Consider the following 27,655-nt stretch of genomic DNA (forward strand, 5'->3'; position numbering starts at 1 on the left):
TGCATCCCTACTCCTCATCATTTCCTGCAGAGCTCTTCTACTATTCTGAAACTGAACGACCACAACTTCTGCCCCCACCTCTGCCAATGCTCTTTCCCTCTTTGTCCAGCTACTGAATCCAATACAACCTTCAATACTAATCAACTTTCACCTACTCCAAAAAGATCTCCAGGACTCAAGCCCAAAGTTCTAGTTCAAATTCAAGGCACTTTACTACTACAGTTAAATACTGTATATTATCTTCTTTACATTTCTATCATTATTTCTTATTTTTAAGTTTTTTTATTTTTTCAGTGTTCCAAGATCCATTGTTTATGCAGCACACCCAGTGCTCCATGCAATCCATGCCCTCCTTAATACCCACCACCAGGCTCACCCAACCCCCCACCTCTATCCCCTCTAATACTTCCAGTTTCTCAAAGTCCACAGTCCCTCATGCTTCGTCTCCCCCTGATTTCCCCCAACTCCCTTATTTCACAAAAAGCTTCCATATCAATATCCTGTCTCTCAAGTGTGTAATTTTCTTTTTTATTTTTAAGATTTTATTTATTTATTTAACAGACAGAGATCACAAATAGGCAGAGAGGCAGACAGAGAGAGAGGAAGGGAAGCAGGCTCACCATCAAGCAAAGAGCCCAACTCGGGGCTCGATCCCAGGACCCTGGGATCATGACCTGAGCCAAAGGCAGATGCCTCAACCCACTGAGCCACCCAGGCGCTCCAATTGCATCATTTTCTTGAGGGCTGACAAATCTGTTTCATATTTGGTATAGCAACATGTCCATATAATGTAAATTAAAAAAAAAAAATACTAGAGGGAAATTGTGGGAGAGAACACGAAGTCAACTGACACAATCCCAAAAGCTCAGGCTAGCCCATATGACTAAAGGCTCAGGACTTTCATTCTTTCAGCAGACTTTTGAGGCTGGGTGCTGTAAACTACTTAGTGAAAGTAGGAATAAATGAGTCCCTGAAGTAGCTGTGGATGTTTTTACAGAGATCTCAACAGAGTAAGAAAGAAGTACGTGTTCTAAGTGGACCAGCAGAGTCTTTCAACCTGAGGAAACCACAGACATAAATAACCTCATCAAATAATAATTTCTTGGCATCTACTAAGGCATTATATTTCACACAATGTGTACAACTCAGCAAATGGATGCTCCTAGAAAAAACTTCCCAACTGCAATGAAATTACTCTTGCCCTCAACTTCTGAACTGAGGAATTCCTAGAAAACTACCTAAAGCCGTTCAAATCAATGACATAAATGACAATATGATTAAGTATAAATGAGCTGTAGGTCCGATTTTGAAAAAGCGTATGAATCATTTTTCTTCTTTACACTGCTAAATACACTCTTGGCAAGAACACACAATCCCAAAACAAAAGTGAACATGCAGACCTACCAAAACAATTCTTCATTTCTGGTTTAAAATAATTACATAATTTTGATTATCATGCTTATCCACATGTCTCAAGAGCTAGCACAACTACTACCTAGCAGTTTTCAGAATTCTCCTGCAGGCTTCTTAAACATGGGGACAACAGGGCCTGAGTGGCACTGGATGAGGAGGAGCCTTTCTGCAGCACCAAGAAATGGGAAGACTACCGTCTGCCTCGGTCTCTGGCGAGGTTAAATGTGCAACTGAGGAAGGACACAGCTCGAGGGAAGGGTCTTGTAAAGTCTTCCAGCAACAGTGATTTTTACACACATCTTTTGTCTTAATTCTACAAAGAACCACCTACATGTTTCGACATGAAACAAGCCTCTGATGGGAGAACATTAGGATCAAACTGATCTCTCCAAGTAAACTCACTGTAAAATAAAATTATGGTGGTTCAATGTAAGAAGGTAGTTTTTTTTTCTGTACAAAATATTCTATTAAATTTTTAGGATAAGGAAATTTTTTTTTAAATAACTATGATATTTTAAAAATCTATTGAGTATTTGATGATGTTTTCAATTACAAGAGTGAAAAAAAGGTGGGGACCTGCACTGTGTGTAAGGCTAGGGGCTTTAACACTGAGCTTTTAAACAAAAGCAAACTGCATCCTATTTCAGTTTGTGAGACTAATTATGACATCACAGGGCTATTCCTCCTACAGAAGAGAGCTTTTACACTAACACAGCCCGCTAATACTTTCTGTGGCAATTTGTACGAGAATGGAAAGAGATCCAACTTAGATCCAATTCAGTTTCATAAATGTTTGGTAGTAAACATAACTATAAAGTAATCTATGCAGTATTTAAAAAATAATTGAGAATTATGACAACTTAAGTCAGTTTTTCTAAAGAACTTCCTCACCATCTTTAGAAGGAGGTGGGCAGCCAATGTTTCACTTACTATTTTTCCCTAGAGAAGATAGAGGACCATGTCAAGGAAACAGGTCCAGAGATCAAAGCAACCGGTATGAAGAGGACAGAATGATGGGTGGATTAACAGAGGATTAGCAAAGATTGCACACGAGATATTTATTGCTGGGGTGCCTGGGTGGCTCAGCCATTAAGCATCTGCCTTCGGCTCAGGTCATGATCCCAGCATCCTGTGACTGAGCCCCACATCAGGCTCCCTGCTCGGTGGGAGGCCTGCTTTCCCTCTCCTGGTCCCCCTGCTTATGTGCCCTCTCTCACTGTGTCTCTCTCTGTCAAATAAATAAATAAAATTCTTAAAAAAAAAAAAAAGATATTTATGTAACTCACCTTCTGAATACCAATACTAGGATCCCATCTAAACCCAATCAGCCAGCTACCATTTTCTGGCCACTTATGTTCCAGGTACATTTTTCTATTGAATGGTAGAGTCTTAAGTTGGGATAAGGAATCTGAATAAACGATAAAAGGTCAACTAGATTTGGAATTTAATAGTTTTACTCATTTACTTATTATTCACCCATTTCATTCAACAAACAGCTACAGAGAACCTACTATAGTGACAGGCAATCCTTATGGATACAAAGACACAGAAATGAATGACACACATTCCCTACCTTCAAAAGGTATAGAGTGGTGGGGAAAACAAACAATACAATAGCGCAGCGTGTTCAGCGCTCTGACAGCAGTAAGCTAGGCTGCTGGGGAAGCACACCCTGGAGCACCTCTTCAGTCCCAACAAGCGTAACTCCCCACCACTTTAGGGCCTTACAAAACACGAAGAATCTGTATAGCTCTGGAATTCATGTTCATCATTTAAACGGAAGTAGTTGTTCTACATTCTGACTTGGGAAAAGCAGACCTCAACAAAAAAACAGGTGTATAGTTATCTAGCTTCAGGGGACAACCATCGATGGGTTTCTGGTGTTTCTGCCTACCTCTCTCTCTTTTTTTTTTTAATTGAAGTTCAATTTAGTTAACATACACTGTATTATTATCAAAGGTAGAATTTAGTGATCCATCAGTTGCATACAATACCCACCCAGTGCTCATTATTTCCAGTGCCCTTCTTTTAAAAAAAAAAAAAAAAAATTATTTATTTACTTGACGGAGAAAGATCACAAGTAGGCAGAGAGGCAGCAGAGAGAAAGGGAAGTAGGCTCCCCGCTGAGCAAAGAGCCTGATGTGGGACTCGATCCCAGGACCCTGAGATCATGACCTGAGCCAAAGGCAGCAGCTTAACCCACTGAGCCACCCAGGCACCCCTCCAGTGCCTTTTTAATGTCCTATCACCCAATTACCCTAGTACCCTATCCTCCTACTCCCCTGCAATCCTCAGTTTGTTTCCTAGAGTTAAGAGTCTCGTGGTTTTTCTCCCTTTGTTTTCATCTTATTTTATTTTTCCTTCCTTTCCCCTATGTTCATTTGTTTTGTTTCTTAATTTCCACATGAGTAAAATCATATGGTATTTGTGTTTCTCTGACTGACTTATTTCCTTAGTATAACACCCTCTAGTTCTAATCATGTTGTTGCAAATGGCAAGATTTCATTCTTTTTGATGGCTGAGTATATTCCACTGTGTGTTTATGTGCGCGTGTATCACATCTTCTTTTTTTTTTTTTTAAAGATTTTATTTATTTATTTGACAGACAGAGATCACAAGTAGGCAGAGAGGCAGGCTGAAAGAGAGAGAGGAAGAAGCAGGCTCCCGCCGAGCAGCGAGCCCGACGTGAGACTCGATCCCAGGACCCTGGGATCATGACCCGAGCCGAAGGCAGCGGCTTAACCCACTGAGCCACCCAGGCGCCCCGGTATCACATCTTCTTTATTCATTCGTCTATCGACGGACATCTGTCTGTCCATCTTCTTTCCATTACTCCTCCCGATTATCTTTTCAAGGATGTCAATACAGCATACAACCTTGGAAGGTAAAGACAGTATCTCCCTTGGGGGTAGCAAACAGATCGTTCCTGACCAGGTTAATAAAGGTAATGTGTCCTCTCTGGGTGAAAGCTGGACAGGTTTGCTAGCGGCCCTTTTCTATGATGGAAGTTCCTTAGCTCTCACACAAACTGACTCTGTAAATGGCACAAAGCTGGTACCACATTCACATGGTCCCTGTGGAATTCAGGAACAAGAAAACCAATGCAAACTTGAAGCTCCTTCCTGCAGCTGGCTATGCCATGAGTTGTCTAGCAACATAAATCAAAATGTGGCAGGCTTACTTGTTAATCTGCAAGTAGAATGGCATTTCAGACTCTCCACAGTTCTTGAAACCTAGAAATAACTTGTTTTTCTCTCTTCGGTAAATAGGAAAAGCCAAATGAATCTGTAATTTCTGCCACATACAAGAGCTAGTCAATGGGAGGTGAGGAAAGGAAGAGAAGATAATTAACCCAGGACCCCATATCTAATCCTGTAATTATAAAACCATTATATAAATCTGGTTAGCTAAACTGGTATTAGTAGTCAGGCTGGAAACCAAATAGTGTCCTGAAGCCTGATAGCCTATTTTTTGGCAATTAAATACCCTCTCCCTCTTCTTGTGGAAGAGGGAAAGTTAGAAATAGAGTATTATTTCAAAAACCCTCACTTAAAAAAAAAAGAAAAGAAAAAATAAGCACAATACTCAGTTCAAGTTATTAAATAAAATGGGCCAATAGCTATTAAAGCACATATTACTAAATGTGCTTGAAATTGAGTCAAGTAACAACCCTTAATAGAAAACAATAAGGGGAAAATAAGAGTCACTAAAAACCAGCTTTCAGCTTCCTTTAAAAAAAAAAAAAAAAAAAAAAAAAAACAATAAATTTAGTCACAGAAGATGTGGGTGGGGAGTAGAGAGCCTAACAGAATTTTACCTAGTCTTTGATTCATAAAGTTCTACTTTATGGACAAGTCAGAAGCTAGGAAAAACAGTCTAGATAGATCAAGAAATACAAAGAAAACAAAAAAAGGCTTAACCAAACCATAGAAAAAAAGAGGTTATTTAGCAAGTTCTTACTGAATGTGTTTGGAATATGCAACCATTTCCTCTATTAAACATTCTGAAATTAGTGTACCTTCCAAAATTAGGAATCACAGCAAGGAGGAAAGCATTCCTCTGCTCTGTTGCTTTCCATAACAAAAACAGCAGATATGAAAATTTGTGCAGGTGGCAGAATTATTCTAATCATGATTACCCAAAAAGATGTAACAGGAAATATGCCTCTTTAATTTAGAAAACAAACTTCGGAATTATTATTTGCAGGGGGCTCTATAGTTATTGCTACTAGGAAATTAAGTGATACATTTATTCCACCAATGTGAGGGATGGGGAGAAAGCAGATCAACAGTAAGGAAAATTCCATCAAGAGAGATTATCAGTGAAAATATGAGCTGCATCCTTTATGTGCTCTCAGAAAAGTTGCAATATGTGATTTCTATTTCATGTGTGCCTAATGCTTAGGATTTTCTTCAGATAGTCCAGAGACATTTACTTGTTTCTGGAGTTTAAAATTAATGCACTGTAAGAATCACTACTGTGTTGGCTTTATTAGAACTGTACAAAATATCACTCTGTTTTCAATCATTTATAATGCCAAACAAAAACCAGCAGATTTTCTGTCCAACACTATATCAGGACTGTCTGCCACCTTTATTCTAACAACCACCAGGCAAGATAAAAGAAGAAAAGAAAGGAAAACAAACCCAAAATAGCAATAGCCTTCTGGAAGTGGAAATGTCCAGAGACCGATGATCTGCTACCTGTTTAATAGAGATAAACTTTTTGTCCTATAGTGAAACACTCCTGACTAGAAAAATAAAAATTTTAAAATTCAGTTTATTAAGACTTCATGGTAGATGTTTCCAACTATGACTCGTTCTAGGGATGAAAGTGCTACTGATGAATGCTGCAGGAGAGACTCTCTGAAAGAAAATGACCTCAAACTACAAACAAGTATCTACCATGTCAAAGATGCAGATGGCCATGCAGCGACAAGCAAGAAATGGAACCTGAGCTCAAGAAGGGTCATCTGACCACACATTTCTTTCAAAATCAATGCACCTGTCAGAGACCAACTTACCAGTTCTTCTTCTTAACCTTCCTTCCTTTTTTGAAGGGGGGAGCATCCAATTTGAAAAGGGAACTCAGGGGGTGCTTGGGTGGCTCAGAGGGTTAAGCCTCTGCTTTCGGCTCAGGTCATGGTCCCAGGGTCCTGGAATTGAGCCCCTCATTGGGCTCCCTGCTCAGCAGGGAGCCTGCTTCTCCCTCTCTCTCTACCTGCCTCTCTGCCTACTTGTGATCTCTCTCTGTGTCAAATAAATAATAAATAAATAAATAAATATAAATAAATCTTTAAAAAGGGAACTAAGTACCAAAAGGGGTCAAGGAACCCTCATACCCCAGGTGTAGTGGTGTCCCTCGGACAGCCAAATCCCACCCATCAAAAATAACCCAAAAGACATGGAAGGCTTAAAGAGAAACTATATAATTTTCTAAATTACAAACGGTTTGTTTCATTCATTAAGCATCATTCATTACGCACACAAATACCATGCAACACTGTATTCTACTATGACCACATAAACAGAAGTTTTGCCAACAAGAAAAAAAAAAAATACAGAAGGAGACTCTGTGCTCTAAAGTTAAAAAGAAAACCAGCCAGCCTAGAGAAAGAAAGACAAGAAAACAAAAAGGTAGGGCTAGAGCCAGAAAGCAAAGAAAGGTTCATTTTACTTGAATAATTTTTCTGTAATGTTTTGCAACATTATTGGGCTATGACTGCTTGGAAATTAAACACTTAGGCCTTGAGAAAACATAGCTTGGGAAGCACTGCCCTGAAAACTTAAAATTTAAGCCATCACGAAGTCAGCATACAGATCTTATTCTTACAAGTGTTGTCAAAAGTAAAGCCTCATTTATAAGAGCACCAGGAAGCTGAAAAGGGGAGTGCTCAAGCACCACCAATCATAGGGCAAACGGGAGGAAGCTTGTTTTACATGCCCAATCAGGAGGAGGAGAGACGTTCTCCTTGCCCAGCAACAGCCCAGCCAATGAGAAACCACTACTCAGCCAATGAGAAGACATCATCCCTGGAAACTCTTCAAAACAGCCCTGCCCAACTTCCTCCTTTCCTCAAAATCAAACCCCTCTCTTCTGTTGTCAGGACTTGCCTATGCTTTGTCATTGTCATTGTTTTTCTTTTCTTTTCTTTAATTTTTTTTTTTTTTTTTTTTTTTGAGAGCGAGAGAGAGAGAATCCCAAAAGACTCCACACGCAGTACGGATCCTGATGGGGCTCGACCTCAAGACCCTGAGATCATGACCTGAGCTGAAATCAAGAATAAGATACTTAACTAAGACACCTAGGCGCCCCTCTGTCACAGGTTTTTGTCTTGAAATGCTATTATCCTAATAAATTTCTGAGTAAACTCCTTTTTCTGGTAAAAAGTTGGCTTGTTTTGTTTCTGATGTCAAGTATACAGTTGTACTTAGGCTTTAATGTTACTGAAAAAAACTGGCCTTTCTTAATGTACAGGCATCCTGTTCCCACTGAACTTTACTGAAATGCCACTGCTTTGGCCAATTAACTTGCCAGCAGGGATCCCAGAATGGTCTGAATTCTCTACACTCCCCTTACCCAGCCTAGCTCCCAAGCTCCATCAACCAACCAGCAAATCACACACAGCTCAGGGTGCCAGCCAAGATAGAGTACTTTAAAAATGTTTTGAAATAATATATTTCAACAAAGCAATAAAGTAGTTATCATGGAAAAAAATCAGAACTTAAGAAGGACTTTTACGTTCCAAAATTCAGTATACTTTCTGTTTCAAATTACTTATGGATGGAGGAAGCACACCAATCTTTCCAGTGCTTAAAATCCAATAAAGTTCTTGAGCCAGCAATGGCAGTAAAGTGCCTTACAAATTCCCAGGCAGGGGCCTCTGACCTTTCTATTTGAAATTGTACCATACCCCCCACCCAACCCTCCCACATGAACCCTGCCTCCCCTTTACCCTGTTTCATTTTTCCTACCACACATGCATCTATTTTTTTGTCCATCTTCCCCCACCAGAACTTAAAGTCCATGAGGTCAGCTAATGTTGTTAATGTTCTCAATACCTGTTACTTAGCAGGTGTTCATTAAGCAGTTAGTAAGTGAATTGATTTTTCTTAAAAAAAAAAAAAAGAAAGAAAGAAAGAAAACAAACAAACAAAAAAACCCTATGAAGCCTTCATTTAATAAGCCTGCATTTCCCCTGAAGTGCAACTTTAATGGCAAAACTTCACATCAAAGCAAACGTGATTTAGCTCTGCCTGTCACCAATAAATGGCACTGTTTCAGCTACTGCCTTGGACTCAGATTCGGCATCTATCTTTGAAGTTGTTCCAAAAACATATATTGAACAGAACAATATAAAACGGAAATCTGTTCGGACAAATTTGAGAGGTGAAGAGAACATGATGAGTAAAATCCACTGCTTCCACAAATGCAGTCCTCCTGTTAAAAAGCTTTAGGTAAGTATACATATACTGACTGCTAAGACTTCAGAACAAAGGGTCTTACAAGCAACATTTTGGAAACTCACCTATCCATAACGATAGTACCTACCATATTAGGCTAAATTCTCTACAGTTACATTTGTTAGAGCAATAAATACAAATAAGCACTTGATGATTTTGAAAAGCTCCGTATTTCTGATTATCCTAACAATCAAACTCAAGGGTGACTTACATGGCCCTCAAGAAAAACCTGTCCTATTGCACATTTCATTACCTCCACTTTACTTTAAAATGAAGATAAACATATCCTGATTTAAAACAAAGTTTCCAAAAGTCAGGCTATAAAATTAAGTCACTAGAAAATTCAGTAGCCAGGGGCACTTGGGTGGCTCAGCCCACTGAGCATCTGATTATTGATATCAGCTAGGGTCTTGATCTCAGGGTTGTGAGTTCAAGCCCCATGTTGAGCTCCACAGTGGGCATGGAGCCTACTTTTAAAAAAAGAAAGGAAAAGAAAATTCGGTAGCCAGCAGATGTTTTAAATATTGAGGATGAATAAAAGTAGGAAATGAAGGGGGAAAAGTCAAAATATTGTTGATACAATAATGATTTAGCATGTGAAAGAATAAACATCAAGCCAAAAGCTTTTAGCTTTCCACTGTCAATTTAAGTCTTCAGGAAACCATATGCATAAAAATTTCAAATAGGGAAGGAAGGAAAATATATATTTATAAACCAACTCAGTATGTACATTTAACTTTCAAATCACACAATAACTATTCCTTTGGAATTGGAATGAATTTTGAATTATAATTAAAGAATTAAGAATGGAAACAAGAAAAAGAAAAAGCACCTGTAGGAAGACCAAAAAGCATATATACCAACTCTACTTGAACTACTCAACATTTAGGGTCATCCCACCATTGCTCCACTTCATGGTACCAAAAATTGAGGGGAGTACTGTAATCCTGACTCCTGGGTCTTAAAGAGCTCTCCCTTCTGTTTAATTCAACTAAGCATTATATAAGACCCTTGAACACCAAGGTTATGGCAATCTCAGTAGTAATCTCACTTGGTACAGAACAAACAGATTAAGATATTCATGGAGGTATATTATAAAACACCAAGAAGAACGAACTAGTGAAACAGAAAACTGGAATCCAAATGTCAGTGAGATGAAAAAGTAAAGGCAGACTTCAAGGAAGAGGAGTGCATTGGTGGGGCCAGGTACAAATTCCAGTATGCCACATTGCTAACTGTGGTAGGCAAGCAAGGGAACCTTTCAGAGTCTCTTTCTTAACCTACAAAATGGGGGTAATACTGCACAGACTGTGATGAGTTTACCAAATGATATACAATAATCAAAGTGTATGAGATTATAGAAAATGAATATTCATTATTTCCTGATACTTCTTTTATAAAAACTGAGTTGTCTGCAAGAAATTTCAGGAAATAAGCTACAATAGTTCATTCCCATTTTAAATCAAATAATTTTAGTGATAAAAAAACAGCTACACCAGCACTCTCCTGCAACGGTTCATCAGTACGTCCCAATCATTCCCCAAACAAGGGCATTACTTCTTCTAATGCTCATTTTTATATCAACAGTCTTTAAATATAAGCAAAATCCATAACCTAATATCTTCTACATAGTATCTTCTAGAAATATACTGCACAGTCTTAATACCCACAAGAATATTACCAGGTAACTGGACACAGAACTCCTCATCCAGAAAATTAACATAGTAATTTCATTTAATAATTCCACATGAAGAAATATCTACTGTTAATACCACTTTTAGTTCTATTTATAAGCAATCAATCCAGTTCTACAAGTATAGTGTTTGTCATATAGCCTGGTTATATCAAATTACATAAATTTGATATAAATTCAATATAAAATCATAAATATTTGGCTGTGATGTCAACCAGGCCTGTGATATTAGCATAGAGTTTAGCACTCCAGATCAATGCACGAGACTGAGAATGTGAGAAATGCTCTATCCACTATGATATAATCATAAAAGCAAATTTGTTTTGTGATAGAACACCTCAAGAAAATGAAATGCATCACTGGCCCTGTTACAGACAAAGGCCTTATTTTCCTCAGCAATACGTCAGACACTGCCTGGCCACAGCAACTCTATCACCCCCTTATCTGTATGTTCCTATTATACTTTATCGAGTGGAAATCATAGCTAATGTTAACTATCTCCTATGTACACAACTGTGCTAGGTACTTTCTATTTCTAATCACAATAACTCCAAGTAGACACTGTTATTGGACCCATTTTACAAACACAGACACTAAGGCTCAGAAAGGCTAACTACTGAACATCATATCAAAAATAGCTCCCCATACTAAACATATACTCTCCTGTGGTCATGGTTTTTCTCACTCTGTACTCTGTGCTAAGGGTACTTACCCCACCTCCTATTAACACCTACCCATTCTTTAAGATAAAACTGCTGGCCATATTCTCTCCCAGGTGCCAATATTAGAGCTTTAAACCATTTGGTTGTATGAATGAATAAATGAAGAGAAAGCTCGAATTCTCTACTGAAATTTTGGTTTAAAAATTAGCTGTATTAACTCAAGTATAAGCCTCTAAAACTCACTCCCTAGCACAATTCCTGGCACTCAGTAGGTACTCAGTAATTCTGCTTCTGGAAGGAGAAGAAAAAGACAAGCAAGAAGGAGGAGGAAGGAGGAAAGAGAAAAGATACAGAAACAACAGGCAGAAAAACTTCAGCTCCCATATATCAGAAGAATCTTGATTCAGAATCTTAGAATACTTTTATAAGAGAATACGTATAAATAAGTAACATTAGCTAATTTATGCTTTACCACCCAGGGCATCCTTGCAATACCAAGAATTTTCATGCAAAAATGTTAAGAGTCCAAGTAAACAGAGTATAGACTCTACTCTAAACAAAAAATTAGCTATGAATATCATTCAAATCTTAAGGCTGACCTAGGTTTACTCTTCTGATGGCCTTAAAAGGACAAGCACTAATGGCAGTCTCGTCTCTAAACAATTATAAAATGAGAAAGACAAAAAGTATATGCTTAGAGATTTCATTCTTCTATTTAAGAAAATATTTTAAAATCATTTTCAAATTCATCATTTTAAGTATATATACATATTCTTCTCTAACACTGTTTCTTTGGAGGTCAACTTTCTAACCAGCAGCCAATAAAACACAAAGTTTCCTCCCTATTCCAGGAGGTCACCCAACCTCCTAGTGCCCTGGAGCGTGATCACACCAGCTGGGCTCTCTCCTTCCCGTATCTATCACTGCTCTGTCACTCACGATTCAATCTTCAGTGCTAAGAAATCTGTTTCTCTGCCGATGCCTTGATCCTGTCAAACAGAAAAGGACTATGACAGAGTGGTCTTCTAGAATACATTGCTTGCACCAGACACTCAGTACCTCTCCTCTCCATTCATGCCCAGGTCTAGAGAGGTAAACACATCAATTCTGTATTCCACGTGTGCGCACACAATGGGCAGCATGAAGTTATTTCAAGTGCTGCCAATTACACCGACATCATCCATTTACAGCAAGTAAACTAAATACAAATTATGGTCGGCAATAGGACGGAGTAGCAGGAGAACTGTGATTTGGCATCAGAGATAGAACACTGACTCCACCACTGTGACTTTGGAAAAGTCATTTGAAAGGCTTTGTGAAATTTAAATATCATCATCTGCCTTTCCTGTCATGAGGACAAAATGAGAAGTTGTAAGAATTTGGTATATGATAAAACACCAAGTACATGATTTTACAATGACAATGACAGGATTATTAAACAAATTCCATGTCATCTGCAAACCAGTATGTCTCCACTGGCTCCAAACTTTAAAAAAATTCAACAAATCTCCTCCCTTTTCTAAGAAAGCAAGGAAGTAAAGAAAAGATAATCGAGACAAAGAATAGCCTGTGATATACGTAACACAACCAGTTCTCTTGTGTGCCTGGTAATTGTCCCCAAAACCAATTCTGAAACAGAAGCAACAAAAATATTTGAAAAAAAACAGTGGTATCTGAAAAAGGACTTTGTCTCCCAAGGGGAATACATTCATTTATGTATAAATAATAATATTATTTCCATTTTGAGTATAGTTTGGTTTTCTCTACTTTCTCAGGTCTATCCTTAAAAACAGGTAATAAAGGAAGAAAACAGCCTCCAGTGAGTACAATACTAAAATATAAAATGCAAGAACAAAGGCTAAAATGAAAAGCTGATGGTGACAGCAGATGCAAAAACCACACTCAAAACCAAATGTCTTAAAAAACATGATTAAGAATCAAAAAGCTGATGATAATTTGAGCACAAGTAAATACTGACTTTGAAAGCCCGAAGGCACATAGTAAGTAAAGCTGGCAAGACTAAGTGAGGGTCGGGGGTTAAAGGCAGTAAGCCTTTCTATTTATATTTCAGCCAAAGAACCAATAATTTCAACTCTGGCTGTGTACAGTACTAGCGAATGTGCAGGAATAAAGAGAAAAACATTCCTTTATCAGCACCTCAAAATCCATGCTGTTCCAAACTATTCCTCACCATTTGACGTACAGGTCATATATTTTCAGCTTATTACATCTAAATAAAATCATGTAGATATTTTAAAGACAAAATTTTTTATAGTATACCATGCAAATGTATTCTTAATTAGAACTTTACATCATCACTATTAGATACTTTCACCTACTAAGTTCCAAAGGTTGGCCTCCACAGGCATATAATTTAATGAGTGAAAAAAAGGAAGTTATTTATGCGCATGTTTATAGAAAATTAAACAATACCTCTTCAGTCATTTTTAGTTAATCAGATAAATCTTACGTATTTTCAAAATCTTAGACAGTTTTAAAATGTAGGTTTCCAAAAATAAGCCTCACATGAATGAATTATATATAATTCACAGCAAATAAAACTATCAAAGTAAAATAAGAAATTCAGTCATTCACTTATACATGAGACATTCCTGAAATTCAACGGGAGCTAGACACCGTATCAGTAAGACATTAATTTCAAGGAATTCAGAATCCAGTAAGGAAGGCAGGCCAACACACAATTCTGTGTGACAAGGGATATAAAAAAAAGTTTAAAAAGCCAGAGACAGTAACTAATGTTAATGACATTTTCGAGAGCATCAGAAAAAAATCATTACCCTAGCAAGAGAAAAGCAGGGAAAAACAGATGTAAAAACATACATAGAGATTATACAACTGAAATAAATGAAAAATGTGTAATAACAGAATCAAAGAAAGGTAAATTCAAATGGTAACACATTACTCACTAATATTTTTTTCAAAATAATAAAAACATGTTAATACTCAGTGTTAGAGCAAGTAAATGGGCAATGGCAGACACAGCCAGAGGGACAATGACTGTGACTTCTCTGTAAGATAGTTTGGCAAAATGTATCAAAACCTTTTAAAATATGTCACGGTCCCAAAGTCCTTAGAAGAAATTGAGCCAATATCCCTCATGAAAACAGAAATAAAGATCCTTAACAAAATATTAGCAAACAAAATTCTGCCATAGATAAAACACATCATGACTAAGTTTATCATAGGAATTTAAGGTTGGTTCAACGCTAAAAACAAAACAAAACAAAACAAAACAAAAAAACAACAAAGTATCAACAGAACTATAATTCACCTTAATTGATGAAATAAAAAAGGATCTGACAAAATTTCCACCATTTACTTTAATAAACAAGGCAACCCAGCTAGTAATAAAATGGAACTTTCCCACCCTGATAAAAGCATTTACAAAAACACCTATAGCTAATATCAGATGTAAAAGACTCAATGTTTTCCCTCTCCCAGATCAGGTACAGAACAACAATGGCCACTCCCACCACTGCCTTTTCAACATACGGTATAATTAAGAAAATTAAATAAAAGACCCACAGATTGGAAAAAAGAAACAAAACCATCTTTCTTCAAAAACCCATGACCATCTACAGAGAAAATACCAAAGATCTCCAAAAATAAAACCACTAGAATAGGTCAGTTTAGAATGACTGGGATATAAAAATAAACAGTATTTATATATACTGGCAACAAAGAATTAGGAAATTATATTTTAAAAGTATCATTTATAATAGCATTGAAAAACTATGAAATAGTAAGAGATGAATCTAAAAAAATATGCAAGATAGGCATACTTAAAATTATAAAACCATGCTTCAAGATTCTAAGGCAGAAATACATAAGATACGCCATAATCCATTTTTGAGTCAGAAGACTCAAAATGTCAATACTCCCCAAATAGATTTATAGATTTCAATGCAATCTCAATGAAAATGCCATCAGATTTTTTTGCACCAATTAACCAACTGACTTAAAAACTTATATGGAAATGCAGTGGTCCAAAAAGAACCAAAACAATTTTTTTTAAATATCAAGTTGGAAGAATAGTTGCAATTTTGAAATGAACCAAAACAATTTTTTTTTAAATATCAAGTTGGAAGAATAGTTGCGATTTCGAAATGAGTCAAAGAGACCTACACATACAAGGTCAACCGTGGACAAAGGGTCAAGGTTACTGAATGGAGAAAGCACTACTTAACAAAGGCACTGGTTCAACTAGACGTCCATCAAAAAAAAAAAAGAAGAAGAAGAAGAAACCTTAACCCTTCCCTCACACCATACACAAATATTAAGAAAAAATAAACTCTGGCCTTAAATTTAAGTACTAAAACTATAAAAGTTCTCAAGGAAAACACAGGAGAAATCTTTGTGGCCTTAGGTTAGCCACAGATTATCAGATACCATAGAAAGTATTTCAATTCTGTAAGAAAAAGCGATAAATCATACTTTAAAAATGGGATCAGTATCCCTGTTCTTGATCAATCAAATCAGAATACCTAGGCTCTAATTCCAACTATGTCAATAACAAGCTGTGTCCCTCACTATCTTCCTCTCTGTGTCTTAGTTGCTTTTCCCTTCCTGTATAATGAGATAGTACCTACCTCACAGGGGGTTATTCAAAAACCAATTGAGATAATGTTTAGAAAATGCCTGATTATACATTAAGCACTCAATAATGATGCTTACTAACTTTCCAAGATTTTTATTTGTTACTTGAACACCTATCCAAGTTTCTAAGTTCAAAATTTAGTATCCTAAGATTACTCAGAATTTGTTTTTTTTTTTTAAAGATCTTATTTATTTGTTTGACAGAGATGACAAGTAGGCAGAGAGGCAGGCAGGGGCAGAGCGGCGGAGAGGGTGGTGGGGAGGAGCAGGCTCACCGCCCAGCAGACAGCAGAGGCACCCCAGATTACTCAGAATTTTATTAAACAATATATAAAAAATAAGAGCTCAGCTTCATTTTCTATTCAATTCACTTTAAAGAAATGATTAAGAACAAAGGTATATAAAACAGGAAAAGACCTAAGGAAAGGGGAGGAGAAACAGGTTTACTGTGTACCTATAAGTACTCCAGAAAACAGGTGCTTTATCTAAATTATCCCTTTTATTTCTCCTGGCAGGTAGCTATGGAAAAACAAAGGATCTACATGAAACTTTTAAGAAACCTTCCTAAGTGGCCTTTACAAAGGAGTGCGGGCTTTCTATTTAAGTTACTGGGTTGAAATAGAAAAGCAAATGTCTCATTAAAAGTAAAATTCATGCTTAGGGAGATTATATTGTTGTAAGGAACATTTATAATGACTTAAATCAGAAAGCAGTATGTTAAAAATCACAGTGAAGGATCCTCATACCATAAACCATAGAACCCCATCAACTGGCTTCCTTAATACTATAACCATGACTCTGGCATCTTTTAAAACATGCCTCAGAAGAATAGCAAAGAAGAAGATTAAATCTGTGAGCCTTCTTAGAGTTCTCAAAGTTATGAACAATGAGAATTCTCAGGCACCTATTCCACCATCAAACATGGAGAAGGAGGGGAGAGTTCATTGCAAAGTAAGTCATCCTACAAATTTCTCCTAGTCTTTATTTCCCCCACATTTCCGCAAAGGCCACAAAAGCAGCACAGGGTAAGAAATGGCAGGAAATAAGAGAAGACCCTCCCCTAGGGGTAAACTTACCTGCAGTGCTTTGTTCTCTTGAAGGTCCAACCCAAATACATTGTGCCGCTTCACTGTAAAGAAATCAGCATCCTGTCCATCCTCTTCCTCCTCATCTCTGTCCAAGAACTGCCCAGGGGTTTCCTTGGCCTCCCCAGTGCTAGGAACAGATGGAGGCTGAGACTCTCTTGCTTTTGCCAGTTTCTCCTCTGTTTCTTCCTCATCTTCCTTCTCTTCCTCCTCTTCACCACTAATCTCATTAGCCAGTGTGTATTCTGTCCCTTTTGGTCTTTTCCCACCTTTCTGAAGGATGGACATTTTCTCATTAAAGTAGGCTCTAAATTCTTCCACTTCATCATTCGTGAGGGAGGATGCCCTTGGTTCAATTACTTTATTATCTGGGCTCACCACCAGTTCCTTGGTGGGTTGTTTCTGCATTTTCTGAAGAAATCTCACCCGTGGTGCCACAGCAAGACCAAGAGACCTTAAATATGAGCAAATGAAAATAGTTACTTTAGTACACTGATGGTCTGCTTATGGTATTATGCAAGTTTCTCAAGAGTGGAAATCTATTTGGGGAGCTGTTTTGTTGTTGTTGTTGTTGTTGTTTTAAGATTTTATGTATTTATTTGACAGAGAGAGAGAGAGACCACTGGTAGGCAGAGAGAAGGCAGGGGGCGGGGGTAGGCTCCCCACTGAGCAGAGAGCCCAATGCCAGGGCTCTATCCCAGGACCCTGGGATCATGACCTGAGCCAAAGGCAGAGGCTTAACCTGCTGAGCCACCTCCGGCGCCCCTGGGAGCTTTTTTCCTTTTTTTTTTTTTAAAGAAAATACTCCTATGAGGTACAACTCAATCTTGAAAGGTTAGATGATCCAAAAGGCAAACCAAAAAATACAGAACACCTGTCAGAAAACATTGGAAATACCCCATTTTTCATTAAGAGGTTAACAAGGTATAAAATAAAGAGCATGAGACCAGCAACAAGGGAACAGCTCAGGTACAAAATCTGCCTATGTCCAGTTTACCTCTCTCAGCCTCAGCTGCCACAAAAATGGGGTAACAGTATCTATCAGACCCATCTCATAGCTGTTGTAACAACCTGACTATGTGAAATGTAAATATTAAAGCCGGAAGAGACATGGACATGGAAAAAGACAGGAAAGGACAGAACAGTTCTCTGCTAAAAATAAAAGTGAGTTATCACTGTCCTCTCCTCTTAGACACTTAATACAACATAATCACTTCTGTATTTTTTTTTTAAAAAAAAAAGGATTTCTACAAGAAATCAAAGAAGAGATCAAAGAAGAAAAGAAAAATTATTTTCTCTTTCTAAGATCAAGATTCACTTTATGATCAAGTCTTTCCCACCTCCTAAGTTCTGACTAACGGATCAGAAATAAACTCAAGCCAGGCCTGCTATGATAAACAGCTAACATTACGACATGGGCCCATGGCCTCTCTCCTGGGACAAGATTCAAGAAACAGAGATGTGCAGTGGTAAAAGCAGAGACTCAGAAATGGGACTGTCGCCCATAAGCTATATGACCGAAGGATGTTACTTAACCTCTATTCCTCAGTTCTCTTATTGGCAAAATGGCAGGATCAGTATCAACATTGCAGGGCTGTTGAAAGAGTAAAATGAGTTCACAGATGCCATGCATTCAAAATCCTGCCCAGCACACATGCAGCCGCTACTGAGCCCTTGCTATTAATACTGTTATGGGGGCCATGGGGTGGGATCACACACTCACATCCATCAGAGTGTTTCTCTCAATGTATTACAGCTGTATTTATGTGTTTCTCTCAGCTACTAAAATGTGAAGCTCCTTTAAGGCAGGAGTACCTACATCTATAATTTTAATATCTAGCACAATGAACTATACATATTAGCCACCCAAACATATTTCTTTTTTTTTTTTTGCTTTTTAAAAAATTTTAATATATCAAAAGGCCTGCTTTAGTGACATGCTAGTCCCACCAGAAAATAATCCCAATCACCCCTTGTTAGTAACATGCTCAAGTTGACCAGCCAACTCTTATTTCTAAATCCGTGTGGGCATGTGTGTCTTTTAAACCAAAGCCGCGGGGCTCAGGTGAGTGCTCCTTCCACAACGTGCCTGCACCTGTCAACCTGACCAGGTGTCCACCCCCACCTCCGGAAGAGTGGGCAGAGGATGGAGGACCCTACAGGGACAGCAAGGGAACAGCAACGGGTCCCCAGAGAGCCAGCGTTGCAAAAGCACTGCCTCCCTCAACCCCCACTCAAGAGGAGATCCCTTATTTCCAACCAGACTATTCGTCTCCAGTTTGGCTCCCCAGTGACCAGAATGTTCTTCCTCCTTTAGAAAAAAAACACACATATCTGCACACCCATATATATAATTTTTTTTTGTTTTTACATTTAAATATAAAAATACTACTCTGCTTTGTGTTATAAATGAAGGACCAACCAGTTAAGAACTTCTTCTTCTAAGGTAGGTCAATCCATCCTTATGCTGAGCTTGTCTTCAGGGGAGGGCTATTTCCACCCAGGTGAGGGAAGCCCAGTACCAGGAGGACGGTGGGGCTTTTTTCTGCCTGGCTCTCTCCTAAGTCTCACTTTTAATAGAAAGTTTGTTATAACCTGACACCAAGTGGAACTCCCCACCAAGAGGGGGAAATCCTAACCTAACCTCAGAGTAAGTAAGTAACCCCCCTCCCCCAACACTCAGCTACCTGGAAGAAAGAGCCCTCCCCTCCCTTCACAAACACTATGCTCTGTCGGATCGCTACGCCTACTGGACAAACACACCTGATTAACTGGAAACAGTGGTTATGCCTCCCCACCCCCTCCCCACTAACGTACTAGACAGCTTCAGTGACATATTTCTTTAGAAAAATTTTTAAAAACATTTATTACATCCTACATACCTAACACTGCTTTAGGTAACAATGGTTTTCTAAAGGAATGTATAGATCAAGGAAATTACACATCTAAATAAACACAAAATTTAAGCAACACCACATTAAACTGTACAAATTATCTAGGTTCAGAAGTCAACTTTCTGCCTTCCCTAAACATCACCAATAAAAAGCAAAGGTCTTCAACTGTGAACAGATGAAATTTCCTGGCGTTTATAGCAACAAAATGTCCCATAAATATGACCCTCCAGCGTTAAAGCCCCATGCCTCCTCCGTTTGCTAGTATCTCAGTACGTCAACCATAAAACCAGGATAGAACTTCTTCGTAGAGTACCAAAAAAGGGCCAATAAGCTACACCATAAATGCACCTAACCTAAACCTATTCAGAAATGGTGAAATAGTAACTGCTACATAAACAGATAAGTGACAAAAACATGTTATATCCATGGAATGCAGTTTTCCACCAATTACTTACACAAAGAGTCAGGGCCCTCACACTGTTATCTAGTAATTTGAATCATTCTAAAATGTTACAACTAACAAATTACCTGTTATACTCAACTCAAAATCTAACATGAAGAGCAGGAAACAGCAGCTCTCCCAGATATGAGTTTTATTCAGACTCCATTAACATTCAAATTCCTGGAGAGCAGAACAAATATACAGACCACGCCTTGAAAATACATATTTCATCACAGTCTGGGAAATCTTATGCTGACATTTAATATATATATGATTAACCCCAAGGGTGCTTCTATAGGATTTTGTCAAAGCTTTTCCCACAAGTAGAATCCCAGTGAAAAATAAGCATCCCTCCTTTATAGCTAAAAAAGGTTAAGAAAAGAAGCCCTTCAAATACTAAGCCAAAACAAAACCAAGAGTTCCTTTTTTATGTAATAGTAACCTCAGTTACTAAGCAGGGACATTTTGCCATGGTAACTCTGAGTACCTATAAGAAACACCAAGAGACAAAAAATACTCAGGCAATAAGCAAGCAGTTATGGGGATCAACCTAAAATAAGGGAAGAAATGACAAGACTTATTTCAAAAGCATAAGAAAAGAACAGTCTACAGTGTTCCAGGCCAGCGTACCAAAGAACAAGAGGACTGCAGACATTTAAAGATTTCCAACAATGCTCATCAATTGTTCTCCATCTCCTTTAAGACAAAGCTATAGGAAACTTCCAGTGTAACTTTCAGAAATTTTCACTTATAAGTAAGAAACAAGAAATTAACACTCAGCTATTTTCTAGTTTACATAATCTTTTTCTTTGCAGATCTTTAACAGATTATTCTAAAGTAAGACAGAGCCATTTCAACAAAGCCTCTCAGAGAACCAGGTTTTAGACAATGAGCTCTACCTTTGAGGATTCATAATCAGAACTGTAACATGAATACTTACAGGGCATACTCAGGTATAGGTAGCTTGCTCACATCAAATATTTCTTTATCCTTCATCAGATACACGGAGCGTATATAAGAGACAAAACACTGTAAAAATAAGTGGTTTCAATGCAGGATATGTAAAAGTCAGGAAGGGAAAAGAAATTTAAACCAGATAAAAGAAAATTAACCAAAGGAACAAATTCAACAGTCATAAAAAATCTTAAAAAATAGTTGAGCATATCTCCTTTCCACCAAAAAAACAAAACAAAACAAAAAACCTATCTTTTAAGAACTGTGATATTAGATTAGACTAAATTTGGTTTCATCAAACAACTCAACATAGACTATCACCTCAAGAAGCTATTCTAGAAGTTGGTATCATTTGTTGAAATACATATGGTAACATGGGGGGAAAATGTAGGCTTTGGGATCATACAGATGACAATCTGAGCTCCTTTTCTTACTGGCTGAGCAAATCTCTTGGGTCTCTGCCAGTTTCCTCTTCTATCAGAGATCACAACACCTTCTACTTCAAGTGTTACAGGAGAAACTAATCAAAACAATGCATCTAGAGTACCTGGGCATAGCTTCTGGAATACAATAAATATTAGTAAATACTAGGTATTAAGAGTAATTATTTTAGTAGTCAAAGGATATGTTTTCCAAGAAAATAAAATGTTACTGTATTTAAAATTAAGTTTAATAAAATGACAGAAAAAAACTTCTCTCTAAAGCCTTCCATTTTATATTATTATCTCAATTAATTTGCCATCATCATCTCGTGCCATTTTTCTTCTGTTTAAAAAGTATCTTTATACCAAGAACTATATAAACCAAAAAGTAAACATGATCCTGATCCTTTGTCAGTCTTAACATAGGGAACAAAGATGATGAAATACATCAAAGCAAGTATTTATTATTTTAAAATTTTTAGAAAGTATATTTAATTCTCATTTATATATTTTCTGAACTTCAAATTTATTCTAACTTTAAGCCAATCCTTTCTTCAAACCATTTTCCCTGTCTTCATACGCATGAAAAACAATGAATGGTTCCAGTTCAAGGATAATTTTTTTCCCTATAATTGTTCACCAAAAAAAAGTAAATAAATATATATATACTTTTTTAAAAGTTAATGCGTGTATGTGTGTGTATATATGTGTATGTGTATATATATATATGTGTGTATATATATATATATATATCTCACCCCTGTTGCCTATCATTTTTCTTCTATCCAGATTATAATCAAAGGCTAGAAAATCACTTCTATGAAACTAGATAGCTTGCCGCTGTTGGCCATGCAGTTAGCCGTTCTGCTAAACCATGCGTGACACCCAATAAATCACATCATTTATTTCAATGCGCATTCTATAATCTTTGTTCTGGAAGGCTCATTTGTTGTATGCACAAACCAGTGAAACATCCTTCTAATGTTCCTTATTTCCCAATTCATAATTGAATGACCTCTTAGGTATGCAGCAAGTCACGACATTTCAGAATCCATATATATGAACTTTTTTATGTGTGCATCCTATTTCCAAAACTGTTAAAAGAGTTAACTCCCAGCTCAAAGTCTGTCTACTAGACTAAAATATGCACACAAATGTTTGCATGTTCAAAAATTAAGAAAAAAATTTTTTTCCCTTTAAAGGCCTTTTTCATTAGGTTTCAGGTGAAGTGAGCTGTTAGAAACTCAACTTTGCACAGTTCCATATTTGGTTTTATTTCTCCTGATGTTTCATGGAAGTACTGAACAAAGTCACACATGAATTTCCGTCTCGGCCTGCTACTTAATACCTTACGTGACCTTGGACAATTTTTAATTTTCTCAATCTATTATTTACTCCTAAATAAAATCCCATCAATACTACCTCCCCGTGTGTTGTTGGGAAGACGAAGTTGAGAGCACATCAAACTGCCATGTAGCAGAGTCATGTCATGACTAAGTGCTTAACACCATGTAAGCATTCAAATTTTAGCTTTCATCACTCATGTTATTTTAAGCACAGTGAGGCTAACTTGATAAAATATAACATAAGCTAATTTTTAAAAAGAAATGTGAGATTTGCTCTTTAAATAAAACTTCCTTCCTGAGAATATTCAGTTTCCAAACCATAACATAAAAGCCTGACTGACTACTGACCGTTTTTCTGCTCCGACTCCTCATCCGTTAGGATGCTCTTTCCACATCACCTCCTCCTTCCTTCCCCTCACTTCATCTATCTGCTGAAATAGAATCCAACCTCTGAATCCTAACTCTCTTAACTCACTGCTGGCATGTTATGGGAGATGCAGAGACAAAGATTGTATGTAGATCTCATAACCTCAATGTAAGAAGAAGCATGATGAAAAGAGCTTTATAACAGGGACTCAAATATCTGTCCCTTTAATGACCAGGTAATGGTAAGCACAACATAAAACTATTCCCCTTCTTCTTTTACTAAAGTATCTACTGCTGGGCACTCTAAGAATTAAAAAATAAGTTTCACTGAAAGTGAGAATTCTTTGTATTTGCTAATCAAAAGGATTTCTAAGTCAAAAAAGTAATTAGGGAACATTAAGTCATATTTATAGACTAAAATTTCATTCCTAAAGACAATTTAATAAAAGTGCTGTGCTACGCTTTCTAGAAATTTAGCCTAACATAAGAAATTACAATAAGTGTGCTAAAGAAGCACAGAGCTGACTGACAGTTTCCCAGGTTACTCTAAGAAATACATAATCTTTTTAAAACTTAAAGAATACGATCAAGCTATCTGCGAACTGCGCTACTTGAGTATCTGAGGCATAACCATGAAGCCTAGAAGTAATAGAAAACGCTGAATTTTAACTTTATTATATGGTCCATTCCAACTAAGGTACCCAATTTACCAACAACTTACCCTTTGAGCTCTTTCTTTTAAATCTTGATCTTGTGCTAAAAATGCCTCCAATTTTTTCTGGATGTCTATAAGTTTTTCTGGGTTGATTCTTTATAACAACAACAAAAAAAAAAAGGTTAAACTAGGACATCTCAATTTTAGAAACTGAAGACAGCATATAGCATTTTCATAGTCTTTTCAATACTTTTAAATCTATAACATTATTTCTCATATAGGAGCCAGAATAGACTGAAATTACACTAGACATGAACTTAAATCACGTATTATGCATAACTTGGGGAGGGGAGGATCAAGATCAGAAATCTTTTCTCAAGACCCCAAGCTGAGTGAAAGATGCTAAGGTTAACATCCACTTATCATTGGTTACTTCTTATGTCCATGAAGTTGGAAAAGCCTCTCATGGGAGATCTACTGTCCATGAAATAAAATAAATGAAATCTAATGTCATTTTTGTAAGTATTTCCATTCTCAGTCAAATATCATAAAACTGGTTTTAAATAGTAAGTAAGAAGTCAAAAGATATAAATAATGTTTTCCTTACCTGGAAATTAGGTAAAAGAATCATTACTTAACTCCACCAAGGGAGGTTATAGGGAAGAATGAAATTCTTTCGGGGCTCTAGGTCTCACAAAAGAAATCCCACTTGTTTCCCTGAGTTAGACTGAACCATTTTGCTTCTGCAAAACCAGGGTGGTGGTAGGTGGGGATGGAGGAGGTGTTCTTTACTTTCTTTTAATTATAAAATCAAAGACACAAAAGGTAGAAAACCCTCACTGAGGCTCAACAATTAACAACTCACAACCTTTTTCCATCAAATCCTTACCCAAACCTTCTACCCCACCCCCAACCCCCCAAACACCTTCCAAGTTACTTCCTTCCAAGTAAAGACAGTGTTTCAAGGACCCCAGTGCAGTGAAACTCCGATCCTGATCAATTCTGCTGACAATCTAAACACCTTCAACAGACAGCACAATCCTCAAAAATGGACATATAACCCTACAAATCTTATCCAAAAGGTATAATCCTCTCAACCCCCAATGCCTGAAGATAACAAGTTCTCTGTTTCATCTTATTTTCTCTATGAGCAATCTTCGAAAACTTGTTTAAAAAAAAAAAGGCAAACAAAAAGTCACAAACCAGACAGCAGCAGAAGACAAAGAGGGAAGAGGAAATTAAGTGTACATAATTCAACATAATAATTCTGTGCCTCTGTTCTCCTAACAATCACATCAAGACAGCCAGCAGTTCTTACTTGATTTCCTTCACAGGCACTTTCTTCTGGAGAAGCTGCTGCACCATCCCTTTTTCTTCTGAGGGAAGCAGAATTAATAAGGCTTCACCATCCTCTTTGTACCTAAACAAATAAACAAAAAAATCTCTTCCACATCAGTGCAATCTACATTTTACATTTTAATAGTCTGATGAACATGTAACACAGAAGCAACTTAACGTAATTAGTAAATTTTAGGAATAAAATTTTTTTAACTTCTGTGACAACAGAAAACTAGGGCTCTGAGCATCTTTTTCAAAATCTCACCACTAAATAGAATTCTGAGTGACTTTCAAGCTACATCACAGTAGGAGAGCCAGATCCTAAGAAACAAATCAATTAAAAAGAATTTCTCCTTTTTTTTTTCTTTACGCAGAGAGAGGCAGAGATAGATGGAGAGAGAGAATCTTAAGCAGGCTCCATGCCTAGCACAGAGCCCAGCACAGGGCTTGATCTCATGACCCTGAGATCACAATCTGAGCCTGAATCAAGATTCGGAGTCTTAATGGACTGAACCACCCAGGTGCACCTAAAAAGAATTTCTTAAATAGCTATCTGCCTATAGCAAAAAGACAATTTCCCATTCAAGTCACAAGAGAATCATAATATAATTAGTAATTTCAGAAACATGGTACCCAATACATTAAGGAAATCAAATCACCTTTCTGGGGATTTTATACCTTGGGAGTAACCTTGTTTAGTGGTGTCAGTTTTAAGAAAGGAATCTCTGCTCGAATCCATGTGCTTCTTCTCTTCCTTTACCTAGTATAATTCTTACTTCCTGCTAAACCACCAGAAATTTCTATTTAAGTGGGCCACACTACACCCACAGGTACTTGCGCTTTAGTGCCACCTGCATACAGATTTCCCTGATAACTCTGTGTTGGCCATTGTGTGCAAGCAGTAACACAAAATGGAACTGGAGGTCTGTGTAATTTTTTTTAAAAGAAACAAAAGAAAAAGTATTCTCATCAAAGCACTCTGTTCTGGGTTCATGCTATAAGGAACAAATTTTTACATATAAATAAAGTATTTAGTAAGAAAGGTGCCAGGCATAAACTGCAAGCAACACAAAGAAAAAGAAGAACAGTCCTATCTTCAGTGATCTAACATTCGAGCTGACCAGAAAACACAAACACACACAAAAGCAGATCCCAGAGAACATCCCCCAAGATGGTACATTACTAAATGTAGAAGGACGACCAATAAATGCAACAAACTCAGAAGTGGAACAGACCACTCAGGCTTAGCCAGAGAAACACAAACTTGGCAGAGCAGACAGAATCTGAGGAGGACCTTGAAAGTCAACCCAAATAGGGAAAAGCTAAGGTCTTCCAAAGGGGGAGAATAGCACGAACAAAGGGGTAGAAACCAGAGAATACAAGGCAAACTTAGTTAACTAAAGACAGGAGAAAACCAATGGAAGCCATTGTCACTAAATGAAGAGCAGAAAAGAGTGCCAGAAAGAGACATAAGAGTCTGGTTTTGGAGGACTCTGGACACCTGTGTCTAGAGAGCTAGAATACCACCGCACGTAAGTACAATTTTATCATTGAACACTGGAGGGGAAAACTGTCTGTGTTGACTTACTGTAGGTACCATAAAGACAGAAGAGCAATTTTCGCCTTATGCTGATTTCAAAACTCCACTCCTACACACAAAGTGAAATTCCAGTGTAATATCTTTACAGAAATATCTGTATGTATACATGCACACACACAGAGAAAAGCATGAAATAAAATCGACCAAAAGTGCTAAGAGTTCTCTTTAATTCATAAATTTAACAAAATTTTAAGGGGCCACTAAATGCCAGGCAGTAAAACTAACATAGTTCTGGCTGTCACAGAGCTTACAGACTATCAGTGACAGACAGTAAAAGCAGTAACTAACAATAAAGTGGTGTGAGTGTTACGGTGGGCATACGGGAAGCAGTAAAGACATGATCGAGAGCTCTACTCAATGTTGTCCAGGAGTCAAGAAAACTGCCCCAAGCAAATGACATCCAAGAACAGAAACCTAAAAAATTTGGAATTAGTCAAATATTAGAGAAGAGTCAAGTTTTCTGGGGAAAAAGGCAGCATTTGCGCAAGTCCTTTGGATAGTTTCACCTTTTCTGTGCTTGTTAGCTTTTTCTAGGGTTTCTAAATGCATGTGTTTTAAACAGGGAGAGAAAGGAGTAAAGCTGAAACACACATTTACTCCTTTTACTATTTCATAAATGAGAAACTAACACTAAATACCTTCTCCTCATTTATTTCAACACCAAATATTTCCATTCAAAATGTTTCATCATCACTTATTCAGAAG

General features: G+C 37.3%; 1 protein-coding gene across 1 annotated transcript in view; it reads right to left on the bottom strand.

Moving 5' to 3' along the window:
* The window catches only part of DDX10 (DEAD-box helicase 10), a 289,033-nt gene that overhangs the window by 222,336 nt on the left and 39,042 nt on the right, over nucleotides 1-27,655 (bottom strand). The window contains exons 10-13 of the mRNA XM_059392880.1: nucleotides 25,331-25,432; nucleotides 24,079-24,166; nucleotides 21,210-21,298; nucleotides 16,925-17,387 (exon numbers count right to left, since the gene is read on the bottom strand). Coding sequence (XP_059248863.1) covers nucleotides 16,925-17,387; nucleotides 21,210-21,298; nucleotides 24,079-24,166; nucleotides 25,331-25,432 — 742 coding nt within the window. The remainder of the gene's footprint in view (nucleotides 1-16,924; nucleotides 17,388-21,209; nucleotides 21,299-24,078; nucleotides 24,167-25,330; nucleotides 25,433-27,655) is intronic.

The sequence above is a fragment of the Mustela nigripes genome, chromosome 1, assembly GCF_022355385.1.
Source record: "Mustela nigripes isolate SB6536 chromosome 1, MUSNIG.SB6536, whole genome shotgun sequence".
In the NCBI taxonomy this organism is placed as follows: Eukaryota; Metazoa; Chordata; class Mammalia; order Carnivora; family Mustelidae; genus Mustela; species Mustela nigripes.